At 46.6% G+C, this 19274-nt stretch overlaps 1 protein-coding gene and 1 long non-coding RNA gene across 2 annotated transcripts in view; both read right to left on the reverse strand.

The window, feature by feature from the left end:
- Positions 1–19274, reverse strand: part of LOC125942412 (uncharacterized) — a 161720-nt gene that overhangs the window by 51930 nt on the left and 90516 nt on the right. The gene's annotated exons all lie outside the window — the stretch shown is intronic.
- Positions 3388–12785, reverse strand: LOC125942410 (uncharacterized). The gene is made up of 2 exons (XM_049660565.1): positions 12668–12785; positions 3388–3632 (listed from the first exon to the last, which is right to left on the reverse strand). Exons 1-2 carry the CDS (start codon positions 12756–12758, stop codon positions 3388–3390), a joined length of 336 nt encoding a protein of 111 aa, XP_049516522.1. The 5' UTR covers positions 12759–12785.

Genomic DNA, 19274 nt, shown 5'->3' on the forward strand with positions numbered 1-19274 from the left:
TAAAAGGCAAATGGGAAGCAAACGTACCAAAAAAGCGGAAGGAAAGTACGAACAAAAAGCTCAAACAAAATAACAAACTTTTACAAATTGCAGATTTTCGCATTGCGGCTCTGCACATGCGGCTGTCGGCGTCAGTGAAGAAACAGAGATGCTCTCGAAGATAGCATGTAAAGGGACAATTGAAACTACGACGCACTAGCAGCTTCATGGAACGCACAGGGTGTTCGCTTGTGCGTAGTGCAAGCAGCAGGAAGCGAAGCAGCCTTCTTATAAGGAGACAGCGCGGCTTTGCAGCGAACCGGCATGGGTTTGAAGGCAACCATACTCGGAGCTATTATTGCCGGTAACTTGTGGCCACGTTTACGCTGAAGCCTCTGTAGTTTGGAGGCTAGTGCACCGAATAGAGTATACCGTAGCAATCTTCGTTTCCCAACGTCCTCGACGTAGCAGACGACTTTTGCTCTCTTGGTAGGAAAGCGAAAGATTTCAAAAGTGTGTCCGTAAGTGGTTGTTTCGGCGTCGCTGTCAGATTCAGCGCTACACGAATTCGAACTTGAAGTGTCACATTCAGAGCTGTCGCTCTCAAACAGCGCGAGGAAAAGCGCGCGACGCGACATAGCGGCGTCCACTGCGTCCATCGATACCGGCGTCCCGGCGTGAACAGAGGCATGCCGGGTAGAAGAGGAAATGCGTCAGCCGAGAGTTCCGGTCCGCTCCGCCGATTTTGGCCGACAAGTTTCGGCTGCTCCGCGGAGTGATCTCGCTTCCGCAAGTGCTTTGCCACTCTGCCACTGCAACAGTGCTCCTCAAAAAAAAAAAAAAAAGAGAGGAAAAAAAAAACACACAAAAATGCTGCTCCAGAAGTGTTCTGAATCCGCCATTGTAATTCGCTGTGAAGTCTGACATCGTATCGCACCGATTAGTAGCTCCAAATAGCGGACGGCGTTGCGTCAGGTTAGTAACACCATCCCTCGAATGTATGTAGTCGAGCACCTTCTTGCTTCACCCGCAAAGAGTTGGTGCTTACTCCGCTTATTAACTTATTTCGTGCAGTAGTGTGATACCTTGTTATCGCTGTCAATGCATCGCTTTTTTGGGGTGAAACTGCGTCCATATTTTGATCACATCTTGGTCGGTTGTTTGAGCGCGCTCCGGTGGCGCTAGAACCCAGTGGGAAAGAATTTACACGCTATTGCAAGCAAAGGGTTGCTCAAACAGTGGTAATGAGGCTGTGTTATCCACAGTGGAGCGGACTCGGTCGCAAAATAAACTTAGTTACTATTGCACACAAGACATCTGAAGCGCTGCCGGAGCACTCTGACGGCACAGGTCGCGAATGCCCTTTGTGTCAGTGTTTGAGCTCAGCTATAGACGTGATTTCATTTCGCGTAATATTGAGGCAAATAAATTGAGAATAAAATCGCCGCACCAACTGTCAGTGGGACAGTGCCGTGAGCGCCTTCGCAGAGGGATGGGCAGTATGGGAACGCAGGCAGGATGAGCGGCATCAGAGTCAGCTGTGGAAGAAGACGACGACAAAGGTGTGAGCAGTGGCACGAGCGAGTTCTCGCGGTTACTCCTAGGGACGCCGACGTTCAACCCAGGAACGAGCGCCCAAGAGCTGCGATCAAAAAAGAATACGAGAGCTATGGAGGCACGTTGCTACCGAGTAATTTTGTGCCCAGGTGGACATCCCTTGCAAAAAAAAAAACACCGAGAGCAATCACTTCACTATTAAAAGTAATTACATTAACTGCTTAGTTACAAAAATTTGTAGCACATGTTTTTATTGGAAGGTTGAACGAAATCGTCATAAAAGTCTAGTTGCGTGCTTCAACATTTCGAAATGTCCACGTTAACTGAAATAATTGGCCTAAAATTACGAGTAGAATTCAGGTGATTACGCCCCCAACAGCTGCGAAGTGCAGGTCGTGGTGCAACCCTCCTGTGACATATAGAAGGGTGGCGAAAAATGAAGCTGCTTCCCTCTTTTTTACCGCGATCCGGGTGTTGTTAAGAAAGATAAGTATAGTTGAATAGAAGGAAGTCAACGTGGTAAACCAACGTCTAGCGCCTCTTGTGTAGGCTGCATTAAAAATGTCTTCGCATTGCCTTTAACGTAGCTTCTAATTAGTCTAAAGTACTACGTTCACATCGCATGAAAGGAAACGGTGTGCTATATACTGTTCTCGAGTCATCATAGTTATCCTCTACTGCGTCGTCTCTGACCAATGCGCCTCTCATCGTGGCATCTTCTTTGGTCCCTTGCTTCATAAATGAAAAGAAATAGATTGAGAGCCCACAGCACGTAAACTACGGCAGACTTGTAGGCAGTAAACTATAAACAAACCATTGTTACACAAGTGAAATGCAGATCCCCCAAATGTAGAATAAAACACTATCGTTTTTTTTCTTTAATTGCATAAGTGGTGAGCTGTCTTTTGCGCATCGATTCGATGTTTAGGCTGATAGGAGGTAAAGAAGAAAAAGAAAGGAAACATTGTTGGTGTCCAAAAAAACATCAGAAATATTTCCATTTTTCCTATGCGGCAGAAACTTACTACGAGCTTAATATCTACTAAAATTATTTAATTATGTGGTCGAGGTACTCAGTGATCGCCAATGAAGACGGTGCAAGATTTGCAAACTGAAGCGACTGGTGCCGCAAAGGAAAACCGGAAAGGAGGCTTCAGAAATAAATTACACGCAGTACAAAGAGTGACATGTTATGTGGGACACGAAGTAATGGGACACACGTTATCTGTCCCATTCCTCTAACATGATGTCCCACTTCTCCAAAAGCTGGTGTCGGACATATTACATCGTGTGCAATATATCTTTTTCCATAGTTTCCCAAATATCCTCAAAGCTTCTGTTAATGTTGACGAATATCTGGTGTAAAATTAGAGCAGTTCAGCTTGTACGTAACAAAAAAAACGAAAAAAAAAACTAAGTTAAAATGTGAAAATTATCGCATTCTTTCCGCCTCTCCCATTTAGGTCACAATTGAAATGCTTGTAAGTACACTGTACGCGGTGGCGTTCTACGAACAATCCACATTTTTTAATGTACTATACGTGCCTCATACCCCTGGTCAATTCCATACCGACTTTTTTATTGTCCACGGCAGGAATTATTCTAACGTGGAAGCGATCCATTTCTGTTCCTTCGGCCAAATTCCTGACTAGATCTACAGCAGGAATTACCTTAGCTGACACAGATCTGTATTGATGATGATGAATTGTGTGCTTAAACATATACTAAATGTTTTGAAGTTTTACATATTGAATTAAACCAAAAAACAATCAAAAAGAACAACATTCAAACACTTATTCATTGATTAGGTAATCCGGAAACGTCATTCCGTTTACGGGAATACTGGACACTCTAGATTACCTCAGGCGTCTGTGACGGTCCGGGAATCGCAGGTGGACACTGGGTCTGCGCTCTGGTTGAAGGTGAGGAGGGAAGCCGTGTCTGGCTCGAAGACGTCTGCGTGATGTACGACGGTGAGCGAAGGCCGGGACAAGGTTCGTCATGGTCAAACGCCACCGATCCGAGGGAGTAATTGACGGACGCCCAAGACATGTCTTGCGGGTCCGTTCTGACGTTGTCGAAGAGGTTGTTAGGGCCTGCGAAAAGCGCGCCACCAAATGACAAGATGGTTTTGTTGACCGCGATATTGGGTCGTGCTCGCTGGCGATTTCGAATTGCTCTGCGCTCTTCCGGCGAAGGGAAAGAGTTGAGCGGTCGTTACTTTAAGGAGACGAGAAAGGTGGACTATTTAGTTGCCTTAGTAAACTGCACTTCTGCAACAGAAATACGACCGCTTATATCACGAGAGACTGCTTCGTAAGGAAAAAAAAAGAAGAAAATGCATATCCCATGCTCTGCTGAATTCCATGTTAGGCCAAGCATTTTGCAGGCAGGGTCGTTCACTACTTTGCAAAGCGTTACCAAATGAAGCAACTTGCATGTGTAAGGTGCAGAATTGTGCATAATACGACAGATGCAGCCTGACGAGTATACAAGGTGTCCGAACTATAATGCAACAACATTTAAAAACTTGCAAATGCCACGTACGTGGACAGAACCAAGGTGATGTTGTTTGCCGTCGATTTGAGATATCCAAATAATTTTCTTGCACTCGGCCTAATTATATAATTAGTGTAAATAAATTATAAACTTTTCAAGCTTTTCAAAAAGTGTTTTTTTCTGATCGTGAAAGAAGCCCACGAATACACGCAAAATTGCCGCGCGGCTAGCCCCTCGAGGCAATTTGCGCGTATTCGCGGGTTTATTTAACACTCGGAAAAAAAAAGACTTTTATGTAGCACGTATTGAACATCAGAAACCTATATGTTTTTCATGTTGCTCTACAATTTTCTCATTCACACTTTTAGTCAAATTTCAATATTTCAGAAGTTGATTAAAAATAATACTAATTATGTAATTATGTAGAATGCAAAAAATCTGAGTATAATTAAGCGAAAGCAAGCTTTACCTTGGTTCGGTCCACCTGTGTGGCATTTGCATATTTTTAAACCTCCGTGCGTGATAGTTGGGACACCCTGTATATCGTCAACGATAGACTGATGGCGACATCAGGACGACTGATGTATCGTATACTCCGGCGGAAGGATTATGAGATCCTGTTGCGTCAAGCCTGCACTGATCACAGAAGCGAAACACTGTCACGCGGCGTCTCGTAGCGATATACCTGCCATGCGCGGAGGATTGGGATAGTGGTCCGCTGTTACCAGTGATTGTTGTGGTGCGCGCCCGTAAATGACAGTGATCAAGGTTGACAATTATTCTGGCATTAAGTTCCCACGTTTACGGCGCAATTAAAGCTGGCATGTGGTGCTGGTGCTCCCGTCTTTAAAAGGAAACTGTCACCTGTGAACTGACGTTTGGGCCAACTGTCTCGAAGATCTGGTTAGCGTTGGCATGAACAAAGTACGTATGTTGCCTATAGTGTAGAGCATCTCGGGGTATTACGATGGAGGTCCATGATGCGAGGTTCTCCCATTCGTCCACGAACGTTTTGTTTCTTTAATTGAGGCGTGCAGAAATGAGGCCAGACAGGAACCTATGTATACCCACAACCGCATAGTGCCTGGTACGAGAAAAAAGAATGCTTCGCTTTAAAGAGTAGCAGTAACGAAAGAGTGGTGATGATGCTGCCCCGAACTTCCTGCACCGAGTCGCCGTAACATTACGGATTTACATAACGACTACTCGGGCATGATAATTCGGTAAGGAATAACTACACCTCATTCTAAAAGAACCGACCAACTCGAACCAGCAGGTTTCGAAAGCTTCACCGAAATGACTTATCCAAGGAGCTTTGAATTCCGCGATGTCCCATTAACGCACTGGCTTTACTTGGCGAGTCCTTTGAAACTTTGCCCTTCGGACTTTGAGACTGTACGAATTGATCGTTTTCAATGAATTATTGCGCTATAAATGAAACAGTTCGCCGTAATTCTGCATGTGCGCCGAGACCTATTCTTATTTGCGTTTAGAACACGACCTACTCAAATACTGACCTGCTCAGCTGGAGGCTCGTTGTGGAGCCGCCTGCGCCGGTTCTCGTTCGAGATTTCGCACTAAGGGGGCGCTTGGTTATAACACTCACAGGCGCGCTGTACTAGTGCTTCACTAGCACACATGCTTCAATTTGGCCATATTTTGATTTATTGTAATGTCTGTGATAGCGAGAAAGTTTATCTGCACTTCAGCCAACATTTCAAAGCGTTATTTACAAAAGAAGCAACTGCACCACTATGTTGGTGCACTTTCGCTTCTTCAGCAAATAACTACTGTTGTGCACGTGTCTTTCTTTGTTCTGTTGACCGTGCAAGTGAGAAATGGGCTTCTTTGTCGTGCACGAACTTAGCGAACCTTATAATGCGTTCTTCAGTAGAGACCTCGTGTGTATATATTATTTCCAGCGGTCGCTTGGAGAGCAGTTGAAATGTTTTTTTTTTTCTATCTTCCCGTTGTTTTCTTTCTTTTTTAGCTTTAGCATCTACCACATGCAAGTATACATATAGGAGAACTCCTGTCTTGGGTACAGCAGCCCACGTACCTTTCTATGTCATAATGATCCCAACAGTCGCAGCTAAGATGGTAGAGCATCACACCCCTGAAATATCGCTACATCTTTCGTAGCTCCAAATAGCGGACGGCGTTGCGTCAGGTTAGTAGCACCATCCCTCGTATGTATGTAGTCGAGCACCTTCTTGCTTCACCCGCAAAGAGTTGGCGCTTACTCCGCTTATTAACTTATTTCGTGCAGTAGTGTGACACCTTGTTATCGCTGTCAATGCATCGCTTTTTTGGGGTGAAATTGCGTCCATATTTTTATGACATCTTGGTTGTTTGTTTGAGAGCACTCCGGTGGCACTAGAACCAAGTGGGAAATTATTTAAACGCTATTGCGAGCACAGGGTTGCTCAAACAGTGGTAATGAGGCTGTGTTATCTGCAGTGGAACCAACTCGGTCGCAAAATACACTTAGTTACCACTGCACACAAGACATATGAACCGCTGCAGGAGCTCTCTGACGGTACAGGTCGCGAATGCCCTTTGTGTCAGTGTTTGAGCTCAGCTATAGACGTGATTTCATTTTGCGTTATATTGATGCAAACAACTTGTGACCGAAATCGCCGCACCAACTGTCAGTGGGACAGTGCCGTAAGCGCCTTCGCAGAGGGATGGGCAGTATGGGAACGCAGGCAGGATGAGCGGCATCGGAGTCAGCTGTGGAAGAAAACGACAACAAAGGTGCGAGCAGTGGCACGAGCGAGTTCTCGCGGTTACTCCGAGGGACGCCGACGTTCAACCCAGGAACGAGCGCCCAAGAGCAGCGATCAAATAAGAAGACGAGAGCTATGGAGGCACGTTGCTACCGAGTAATTTTGTGCCCAGGTGGACATCCCTTGCAAAAAAAACACCGAGAGCAATCACTTCGCTATTAAAAGTAATTACATTAACTGCTTAGTTACAAAATTTGTAGCACATGTTTTGATTGGAAGGTTGAACGAAATCGTCATAAAAGTCAAGTTGCGTACTTCAACATTTCGAAATGTCCACGGAAACTGAAATAATTGGCCTCAAATTACGAGTAGAATTTAGCTGATTACGCCCCCAACAGCTGCGAAGCGCAGGTCGTGGTGCAACCCTCCTGTGACCTACAGAAGGGTGGCGAAAAATGAAGCTGCTTCCCTCTTTTTTACCGCGATCCGGGTGTTGTTAAGAAAGATAAGTATAGTTGAATAGAAGGAAGTCAACGCGGTAAACCAACGTCTAGCGCCTCTTGTGTAGGCTGCATTAAAAAGGTCTTCGCATTGATTTTAACGTAGCTTCTAATTAGTCTAAAGTACTACATTCATATCGCATGAAAGGAAACGGTGTGCTATATACTGTTCTCGAGTCATCATAGTTATCCTCTACTGCGTCGTCTCTGACCAATGCGCCTCTCATCGTGGCATCTCCTTTGGTCCCTTGCTTCATAAATCAAAAGAAATAGATTGAAAGCCCACAGCACGTATATTACGGCAGACTTGTAGGCAGGAAAATATAAACGAACCATTGTTACACAAGTGAAATGCAGATCCCCCAAATGTAGAATAAAACACTATCGTTTTTTTACTTTAATTGCATAAGTGGTGAGCTGTCTTTTCCGCATCGATTCGATGTTTTGGCTGATAGGAGGTAAAGAAGAAAAAGAAAGGAAACATTGTTGGTGTCCGAAAAAACATCAGAAATATTTCCATTTTTCCTATGCGGCATAAACTTACCCGACCTTAATATCTACTAAAATTATTTAATTATGTAGTCGGGGTACTCGGTGATCGCCAATGGGGACGGTGCAAGATTTGCAAAGTGAAGCGACTGGTGAAAATTATCGCATTCTTCCCCTCAGTACCATTTAGGTCATAATTGAAATGCAAGTAAAGTACACTGTACGCGGTGGCGTTCTACGAACCATCCACATTTTTAATCTCCTCTACATGCCTCGTACCCTAGGTCAATTTCATACCGGCTTCTTTATTGTCTGCGGTAGGAATTATTCTAATGCAGAAGCGATCCATTTATGTGCCTTTGGCCAACTTCCTCACTAGATCTACAGCAGGGCTTACCTCAGCTGACACAGATCTGTATTGATGATGATGAAATGTGTGCTTAAACATTTACTTATAGTTTTCAAGTATTAAATATTGAATTAAACAAAAAAAGAACAACATTCAAAAACTTATTCGTTGATTAGGTAATCCAGAAAAGTCGTTCCCTTTACTGAAATAATGGACAGTCTCAATTACCTGAGGCGTGTGTGACGGTCCGGGAATCGCCGGTGGACACTTGGTCTGCGCTCTGGTTGAAGGTGAGGAAGGAAGCGGTGGCTGGCTCGAAGACGTCTGCGGGATGTACGACGGTGAGCGAAGGGGGGGACAAGGTTCGTAGTGGTCGAACGCCACCGATCCGAGGGAGTAATTGACGGACGCCCAAGCGGGTCCGTTCTGACGTTGTCGAAGAGGTTGTTAGGCCCTGCGAAAAGCGCACCACCAAATGACAAGATGGTTTTGTTGACCGCGATTTTGGGTTGTGCACGCTGGCGATTTCTATAAGCTCTGCGCTCTTCCTGCGAATTGAAAGAGTTGAGCGGTCGTTACTTTAAGGAGACGAGAAAGGCGGACTATTTAGTTGCCTTAGTAAACTGCACTTCTGCAACAGAAATACGACCGCTTACATCACGAGAGAATGCTTCGTAAGCAAAAAAGAAGAAAATGCATATCCCATGCTCTGTTGAAGTTCATGTTAGGCCAAGCATTTTGCAGGCAGCCAGTTATACAGCGTCGTTCACTACTTTGCAAAGCGTTACCAAATGAAGCAACTTGCATGTGTAAGGTGCAGAATTGTGCATAATACGACAGATGCAGCCTGACGAGTATACAAGGTGTCCGAACTATAATGCAACAACATTTAAAAACTTGCAAATGCCACGTACGTGGACAGAACCAAGGCGATCTTGTTTGTGGTCGCTTTGAGACATCCAAATAATTTTCTTGCACTCGGCCTAATTATATATTTAGTGTAAATAAATTATCAACTTTTCAAGCTTTTCAAAAAGTATTTTTCCTGATCGTGAAAGAAGCCCGCGAATACACGCAAAATTGCCGCGCGGCTAGCCCCTCGAGGCAATTTGCGTGTATTCGCGGGTTTATTTAACACTCGGAAAAAAAGACTTTTATGTAGCACGTATTGAACATCAGAAACCTATATGTTTTTCATGTTGCTCTACAATTTTCTTGTTCACACTTTTAGTCAAATTTCAATATTTCAGAAGTTGATTAAAATTAATACTAATTATGTAATTAGGCAGAATGCAAAAAATCTGAGTATAATGAAGCGAAAGCAAGCTTTACCTCGGTTCGGTCCACTTGCTAGGCATTTGCATATTTTTAAACCTCCGTGCATGATAGTTGGGTCACCCTGTATATCGTCAACGATAGACTGATGGCGACATCAGGACGACTGATGTATCGTATACTCCGGCGGAAGGATTATGAGATCCTGTTTCGTCAAGCCTGCACTGATCACAGAAGCGAAACACTGTCACACGGCGTCTCGTAGCGATATAACTGCCATGCGCGGAGGATTGGGATAGTGGTCCGCTGTTACCAGTGATTGTAGTTGTGCGCGCACGTAAATAACAGTGATCAAGGTTGACAATTATTTTGGCATTAAGTTCCCACGTTTACGGCGCAATTAAAGCTGGCATGTGGCGCTGGTGCTCCAGTCTTTAAAAGAAAACTGTCGCCTGCGAAGTGATGTTTGCGCCAACTGTCTCGAAGATCTGGTTAGCATTGGCACGAACAAAGTATGTATGTTGCCTATAGTGTAGAGCATCTCGGGGTATTGCGATGGGGGTCCCCGATGCGAGGTCCTCCCATTCGTCAACGAACGTTTTGTTTCTTTAATTGAGGCGTCCAGAAATTGAGGCGAGACAGGAACCTATGTATACCCACAACCGCATAGTGCCTGGTACGAGAAAAAGAATGCTTCGCTTTTAAGAGTAACAGTAACGAAAGAGTGGTGATGACGCTGCCCCGAACTTCCCGCACCAAGTCGCCGTGACATTACGGATTTACATAACGACTACACGGGCATGGTAATTCGGTAAGGAATAACTACACCTCATTCTAAGAGAACCGACCAACTCGAACCAGCAGGTTTCAAAAGCATCACCGAAATGACTTATCCAACGAGCTTTGAATTCCGCGACGTCGCATTAACGTACTAGCTTTACTTGGCGAGGCCTTTGAAACTTCGTCTTTCGGACTTTACGACTGTACGAATCGATCGTTTTCAACGAATTATTGCGCTATAAATGAAACAGTTCGGCGTAATTCTACTTGTGCGCCGAAACCCATTGCCTTTTGCGTTTAGAACACGACCTACTCAAATACTGACCTGCTAAGCTGGACGCTCTCTGTGGAGCCGCCTGCGCTAGTTCTCGTTCGAGATTTCGCACTAAAGGGGCGCTCAAGTTACACCTCCATAGCATTGACGGGCGCTTGGTTACAACACTCGCGGGTGCGCTGTACTACTGCTTGACTAGTAATCATGCTTCAATTTGGGCATATATTATTTATTGTATTGTCTGTGATAGCGAGAAAGTTTATCTGCACTTCAGCCAACACTTCAAAGCGTTATTTACAAAAGAAGCAACTGCACCACTATGCTGGTGCACTTTCGATTCTTCAGCAAATAACTAGTGTTGCGCACGTGTCTTTCTTTGTTTTGTTGACCGTGCAAGTGACAAATGGGCTTGTTTGTCGTGCACGAACTTAGTGAACCTGATTATGCGCTCTTTAGTAGAGCCCTCCTGTGTAAATATTATTTCCAGCGGTCACTTGGAGGGCAGTTAAAATGTTTGTTTTTCTATCCTCCTGTTCTTTTCTTTCTTTTTTAGCTTTAGCATCTACCTCATGCACGTATACATACAGGAGAACACCTGTCTCGGGTACGGCAGCCCACATAGCTTTCCATGTCATAATGATCCCCACAGCCGCAGCTAAAATTGCAGAGCATCGCACCCCTGAAATATGGCTATATCTTCTGCGGCTCTTACTAGAAAGCTGGCACTGAATGTTTTCATGTTGCTAGATTTGTTCGGAACCATTCAACAAATAATTTGGGTCCCGGAGAGTGTCTAAGGTGCATTGTACTGTTCAAGAAAGTCTACAATCTGCAATAAAATTCCAAGGTGCAGTGTGCAAGTCTGGGCACCATGAACATAGCAATCTTCAAACTCTGACTGAAGATTAAGGGTGCATCTGTTTGTACCAATTCATGACTTGTCGTTCTGCGACAGGTTTTGCGACGCGCGAAATGTATACGACCGAGGACCGGTTATTTACTGCATAAAATTCGACTGTATTACGTACGTACTTGCACCTCGCTCGACTTCCTTTTTGCCGATTACATGCGGCTCGCTTTTCATACAGCAGGCGCTGTACTTGTACTTAGGGTACAATAGATATAACTATTGAAAGCAGTACATCTTTTATTCAGTCTTTATCTCAAATTCTGGCCTAAAACCATCTCAAGTGAAGTAAAGGCTATATCTTCTCAATCTGAACCTAATTGTGGGGGTGTCAGGCTGTTAAAAGAGACGAATAAATAATGAAAACGTACGCGATAAGCCACCAACGCTCATAGCTTTTTTGTGTGTGGCACAACTTATTTGCACGAATGTTTGTTGCAAGAATATTTCGTGCAACCCTTGCCTCACATGCTCGCAATGCATATTTGATACCGGTGGCGAAGGTATTCGGGAAATGCCACTAAGTGACAATTAATGTACGGGCACATCTCTTTAATCATAGAACACCTATGTATAACAATATAAGGCATGTAGCTGCATTTTTGGCATGCCAAATAACACTAGGGCCGCTTCACCTTTTCTAGCAACTGCATACCTTGATCGATTTTTTTTTCACCCAGGTGCGTAAAGCGCCAACTCAATGTAAGGCGTATGCGCGGCGTCTTACCTTGCCGTGATTCACACAAAATTACGAAGCAGTGCGGCATTATTGTTGACCTTGTTCAATCAATGTACTTTTGTTCCTTTTTTGCCGTATAAAGTGCACACCCGCGCTAACATTGCGGCTTTGCGCGAGCAGGCGACAGCAAAAGTGCGGCGCAGATGGGTTAACTACTTGTGCTATAAGGCTCGTAGTGACAGAAATATGACCTAGAACAGGCGCGCTGGCGTTCTGCCCGCTGGCCAGGTCAGTAGTACAGTAGGTCGTGGTTTAGAAGAACGGGCTTTCTTTGAAATTTACACTGAGTAATAGCACGTAGAGCGTAGTAAATGAAGACGCAAGAAACTTTGAACCGATAAACGTGTTCCATGCACAATTTACCGTTATCGCTTGACGAGTTTATTGGCAAACATGGAACTGTAAGAACGGAGATCAAACAGCTGCTATGTTCTCACCGTCTTGCTGCTGCTGCTCTTGGGACTCTTGCAGTGGTGCCTGCAGCATCTGCAGCAGCTGCTGCTGTTGTTCTTGCGGCAACTCTTGCAATGGCTGTTGCATGACCTCATGCTGCTGCTGCTCTTCTTGCTGAAGTTGCACGAACTGCTCACCCGATAGTGACTGCCACGACTTCTGGAAGCTATCCACGGGGGCTTCCACCAGCGTCGCCGCTATCGGCTGCGACGCCATCGTCGCAGTCATGGACGCGGTCGTTGTGCTTGTGAAAGGCGCTGCTGACGGCTGATATAACGGCGGAAGCTGCTTGAATCATACAAAGACATTGCAGCGTCCGCCACGTTTCGAGCTCACATTGAGCCAAGAAAGAAGCAAGTGCTCGGGCAGAGGGCACGCGCAGAGTAATCACTCCTGCAGCCTACGTACCGGTTGCTCTTTTCTTTCGTGCTCTACGAGCTGTGGCCTAGCATGACCGATTGTCACGGGAGTGACATCTTCTATTATGATAATCACAACGCACTGGTCAAAACCCTTCGGGTAGCCGCAACAAAACATCGCACACAAGTAAATCTTCGGCGTCGTTTTCCTGCCGAGCAACTGCTAATGACTGCAATGTCCTCTTCCTCATAAAGTCACGGCTATCGCCTGCTTGTCGCAGTTTGTCCGAGACTCACCGTTTTCTTTTTTCTCCATCTGAAAACGGCTACGATACCTTTATGCCTACGTTGTATACCAACCCCTATCGTCATCTACAATCATGGAGGTTTCAAGCATACAGTGCTGCAGCCAGGCGCGGATCCAGGGGGGATGTCCGGATGTCCTGACCCCCCCCCCCCCCTCCAATTTCTGCATCGCCCCCTCGCTGACAGAGGGATGGCCCTGTCGCAAAAAAATATGGCCACCAGCATTCTTCAAAATTAATTTTCGCGAGTACCAGTGGTATCAGCCATGTAGCAAGCTAGCTCGCTCACGAACTTATTTGTATTCCGTAGGGGTGTGGTGTCGCGAAGTTGCCGTAGTTATTTTTTCTCATGCACACATTGGACCTCCTGGCGCCGTCCGTGCCTTACTTGTCCCATCGGTGGCGTCGAATGAACGAGGGGACGTCCCTTTTGCCGAGCACGCAGATGTCCGCGCGAGCGCCTTCGCGCCTGATCAGCTCTGTTCCCCATTGAGGTGTCGTTGGTTGCCTCATTGGCTGTCATCGGTTCCGCGACCAACCTGCTTAATGAAAGAGATCTCTCGCTGAAGTGTTCATATATAAATAATAACAGCTAACAGCTAAAATGAGAACTACGCATAGGCAACTTTTTTTTAACTGTAGCACTCAGTGTGATCACTGGTTTTGGCACGTAAAACCCCAGAAAGAAGAAGTGTGATCACAGTTACACGTTGACAATACCCAGTACGAGCACAGTACCGTTCGTACGCTACAAGTTTTTCATCGTAACTTCGCAGTTTTATTGTCGTGCATTAAGCATAGGAGGCTCAAAGCCGCCGGATACGTTTATTATCGGAGTGGCCGTTCTCGCGGAGCGTGGCGAAGCCTCGAGCAGCGGCTGCGAAGTGGAGGAGCGTGACGTCAGCGGCCAACGCCAGCGCGCGGGCGTTGGCCGCTAACCACGCGTGGTTAGAGAAACGGGAGCAGATGCATGCCTTGTGTAAAAGGATGACGTCGCGCGGGAAACAAAACATGTAGACCCTGGCTCGCGCTCTCGGCTACTAGGCCACATCGTTCTTCTGGCTGGCGTCATGAGTCTTCTTCATACGCGGTGATTCGCATATCGTAAACAACCAGCGTAGTGGTTGCCGCGTTGGAGCTCCAAAGCAAACGAAGGTGTCTCAGCCGAACACAAAGAATCTTCTTAAGGAAATCAAGGTGTCCCAACAGAACTCCAAAGACGGACCCGTGCTTACGCATTTATAACAAACCTGCGAAAGATCATCCCAAATTTTATTTTAAGAAACAATACAGGCTAGACATACCGGGTGGTCAAAATTAAGCTTTATGGTTTTCTTAAAATCAGGCACTGGGAGGCACGTAAAGAGCACCTGCGCAAATTAGTTATGTGGCCAGGGGGACACAAGGTGAGATGATAATTATCGCTGTCAGCAGCCGAATTACCTAAAATTGAATAATTAACTATTTATATTGACTGCAGTAAGTTTGTATGTTTGTATTCAAAAGTTAGAGGCAGTCGTGTTTCTACACAGTTTCACTTGGAAGAATTCTTCTAGCATGTCTATGCTCCGAGATATCCAACTCCAAATTTTAATTGTCGTTCGCATGATTACGCATGCAAGAAAGGGAGGATTGGCGCAAAGCTCTTCCATGATGTGACGCGGCTGTTGAGTGCGGCGTTTAGTCTGACAACGCGGCGGAGGCATTGGCAAAGATAATAACTGTCCTCCTTCCCCTCACGGCTGGCGAAAAAAAAAAAATCGAAGAACCCTTAACCGCTGTCGTAACACGCGACCGCGCAGCCTGTAATGCTGGCGACAACTGCCACGCCGAGATAATCGCGCGAGCGGAGAAGCCGGAGGGCAATGCGCGTGCGTAATGGTGACTAAACGACCGGGCATGGTCATTGCCTGGACTATACGCAAATAAAGTGACTGCTTATTTCCAAGTATTGTAAGTTTTATTGAAATCAAAAGCAACAACTACACCATCAACCGCAGAAACCTTTTTAGCTATGCTAACGAATATTTCATACATACTGCCGCTTTAAGTTTGGTGTTGTCAGGCACAAATCTCATGACAACACTTCAACCATCAGGATGTCAATGAACTAAAAATGTTCAAAATGCCTCCCTTCCACAGCAACGCAAAGCATAAACCACTCCCGCATCGACTCGATAATTCTGCGCAGTACGACAATTGAAATTTGGAGTCGGATATCTCGGAGCACGAACACGCTAGAATAATTCTTCCGATCGATACTGTGTAGAAACACGACTGTCTCTAAGTTTTCAATGCAAACATACCCACTTACTGCAGTCGAAGAAAAAATAATTGTTCAACTTTAGTTAATTCGGCTGCTCACAGCGATAATTATCATCTCACTTTGTGCCCACCTGGCCACATAACTTATTTGCACAGGTGGTCTTCGCGTGCCTCCCCGTGCCTAATTTTAAGAAAACCATATAAATCTTAGTTTTGAACACCCTGTATTATCAGGCACAGCCGCCAAGCACATGGCTGTATTGGGTAACGTCCTCTTCCTATAAGCTCGGAGAAACCGATACCTGGCTTCGCTAAAGGGCTTCTTCCTCTTACTGGGGTTTTACGTGCCAAAACCAGTTCTGATTATGAGGCACGCCGTAGTGGAAGGCTCCGGATTAATTTTGACAACCTGGTGTTCTTTAACGTGCACTACAACGCAAGCACAAGGGCGTTTTTCCATTTCGCCTCCATCGAAATGCGGCCGCCGCGGCCGGGATTCGATCCCGCGATCTCGTGCTCAGCAGCGCAACACCTGAGATGACTGAGCCACCACGGCGGGCTACAGGTGTTGCTCTAGCCGTATAAAACGCGGGTTTATCGTGAGCAGAAACGGTGCATGTCGGTAAATCAGAAAGGCTACTATCATCATCATCATCATTGACGGAAGCTGACCCCCCCTCCCCTCAGAAAAAAACCTGGATCCGCCCCTGGCTGCAGCATTGGTGGCAGTGTCGTCCACCGTGACGCACCAACGTAAGAATGTACCCGTTTGCGGTAAACGACGCCCCATACGTTAGGCAGCGTTGCACAGGCACTGACATTTGGCTGCTGCCAGGCATTCTCCTCTGCTCTCCGTGGCGCCGGACAGACGACACGATTCATGCTCTCGGACTTCCACGAGTCCTCTGGCGCGATGTGGGGCAGCAAGGAAAGCGGCCCACGGAGATCAGGTCGTCCACCGACTGCGGAGCCGACGTCACCGGCACGAACTTGACGGCAGAAAGTTTGCACTTGTGGCCTGGGGACTGGGGTTCCGGTGGCGGGAAAACTCGTGCTCCAGTTTGATGCGGAAGGCCGACGGAAGCAGCGTCATCATCGTCTCGCTTGGTGTTCAGGTGGGCCGAGAGCAGCGTGGACACCTCGTCGTTCTGCTGCTCCCCTTCGTCTTCGGTCGGCAGGAATGGCCACGGCAGTCCTCAGGGCATCTGCCATTTGCGTGGCCTGTGGTCAGACCCGACCAAACAGTAGCGAGTTTCCCACTAAAGTTTCCAGCCTCTGAAGACCGAACACAATCAAATTAAGAAAGCACCCTTGAAAGTCAGTTTTAGCTTCAGAATCCTGAAAGTATGCTTGCTTGATCAGATTTCTCGGGCACATGCTCGCATCAGTGTCTCCGTATCTGTGTACTGAGAGTCCATTTCTCTAGTTCTCTCAGGCAAAGGCGTCTTTTGTTAGTACAAACATATAAATACAGATTCAACATCGGGTGACGGTTCCTAGCCTTAATTACTTTTTATTCTCGATTGCCACGTCATCTGGTGGCATTTCGTTCTAAACGTACAGCGCGACTGTTGATAAATGTCTAAAAAAACATCTATGTCGTTTTATCTCCAAGTAGTGGGGAGACAAGTGAGAAACAGGCAGATAAAAAGGGCACAGGGTAGGTCTACCAAAGGAAGGCAAGCATAAAAGTATATTCACAGAAAAGCTGCGAAGCGAAATCACGCACGATGGCCTCAGCTAAATATTTTTAGTATGTAAACAAAACTGTTGGCTTCGATACTTGTAGGGCTATTCTGTTCTATTAAAACTTTATTCTTTCAAAGCAAGACAACGGCCCATAGCGACAACGTTCGATCACCCGTGGTGCATCGTAATACTTCATCGAGGATGGAGCCTCGGCCTGCGGCCAAGCTGTCGACTACAGGTCTAGCTCGTCGAGGCCTGACCAAACAGGCGTCGTCCTGTCGAAGCGCTGGCACTGCAGGCTGAGGACTGCCCTCGTATTCACCTGTGTTTTCGAGAGCTCCATCACCCTCGCAGCACACGTCTCGTAGCACGCATTGTCGCACTCCCGGCCGCCAACTCAACCCCCGGCATTATCTTCTGATCACGTGTTTGCATACTTCTAATTGCATATTTGCATATTTCGCACAGGAATTCCACGCAGCCATGCACGGAATGGGCACAGTCACGTGCGATTCGAGTAGGGTTGCTTTCAGCGTTACGTCACGCCTGAACCCGGGGCCTTTTTCTTCTTTCTGGGGTTTTACATGTCAAAACCAGTTCTGCTTATGAGGCACGCCGTAGTGGAGGGCTCCGGAATAATTTTGACCACCTGGGGTTCTTTAACGTGCGCTACAACGCAAGCACATGGGCGTTTTTGCATTTCTAGAAAATCACTATGGCACCGTGATCTGTAGGGCGTTCTGTGGCTACTCTTCGATGAAGTGAACTTTATTACTGACCTCACCATACCCCTCCATGTTCATCTACCTGCATATCTGTCTCAACGGATGCATACACTGTAGCCAGAGCTACGCATCATGTCAGAGCGAGAAAAAAAGCAGCAAGAAGCAAAACGTTTTGTTTCTCACTATCCGCCGCTAATCCTTCTGCGTGCGACACCGGTCAAACCGCAGGACGACAAAATAATTAGTTGTGGACAGTGGAGAAGTCCTCCACCAGCCGGCAGTCATTGCCGACTGGCTGATTAAACCACAAGTGGCTTTCGCTTTACTGAACGGAATTGCCAACATAGGGTCAAAGTGGCGACTGAGTACGTAACACGCACACACACCCACCTGTTGCTGTAGTTGAGTAACCCAGAAGAAATTCGTGGGCCGAACCGTCTCGTACACACCGGACGTGGGGCGGAGCTTCAGGAACCACTTTTGCAAGAGAGCGTGGCACACCGAGCTCTGCAAGGGGTATAAAGGTGCCGGTGAGCGAGAGAGAGAGAGACGTAATGTCACACCCTTTCATTCACCCCGCTAGAGTCCCCGGGGGAATTGCTCGCGCTGCGAGAGAGGTCAGACACATTGCTACAGACCTCGCCTCTCTCGGCGAGGAGCTCGAACGTCATCGTTGGCAAGAGCGTACTCGAGATTTTGGGTTTGTCAGGCTTTGCGCCGTCGTCGTTGCTGCCTAACCTCGTAGAATATAGCCGACACTTCGCAGAGGCGCTTGAAGTGCGCAGGAACAGGACCATATACTCATAAATATATATACAGTTAAACCTGCTTATACCAAACCTCAATATAACGAATTTATGGATATAACGAAGTTATTCTATTCCCCGCCGTTACTCCATAGAAGCACCAATATTTGAGACCTCTACGTAACGAAGTGGCAGCAGGAGACCCCCTCGAAATAACGAATTTTCCCCGCCAACAACCTAAAGATTTATTTTGCCTCAAATATTGTCATTTTTGCACCAGCAGCAACCGGAAGCACCTTCGCTGCGACGGAATGCGAAGCGGCGAAGGTGCTTCGCATTTCGTCGACGCTTCGCATTCACGGCGACTGCGAGGCGAGAGCGAGCACACGTGTGCGAGCGTACGCGAGGCGGCCCTGCATCCCTCGACCCGACGATCTCGCCGCCGCAGGCGTGACCTTTCCCCCTCCTTTCATTCAAACCTGATCCCGCCGCTTGCTGTAGCTGGCCTAGCCCACCAAGCCGGCACTCTCCTTTTCCTGTTTATGTTGCCGAAGGAAAAAAAAAACTTTTTTTCAACGCGCTGGCAGCGCCACTCTTTGGTTACTGCGCAAGTCTCTGCGCTTCACTTCACTAACCTGACACTAGGTGACACTAT

Source organism: Dermacentor silvarum, chromosome 1, assembly GCF_013339745.2.
Source record: "Dermacentor silvarum isolate Dsil-2018 chromosome 1, BIME_Dsil_1.4, whole genome shotgun sequence".
NCBI classification, from domain to species: domain Eukaryota; kingdom Metazoa; phylum Arthropoda; class Arachnida; order Ixodida; family Ixodidae; genus Dermacentor; species Dermacentor silvarum.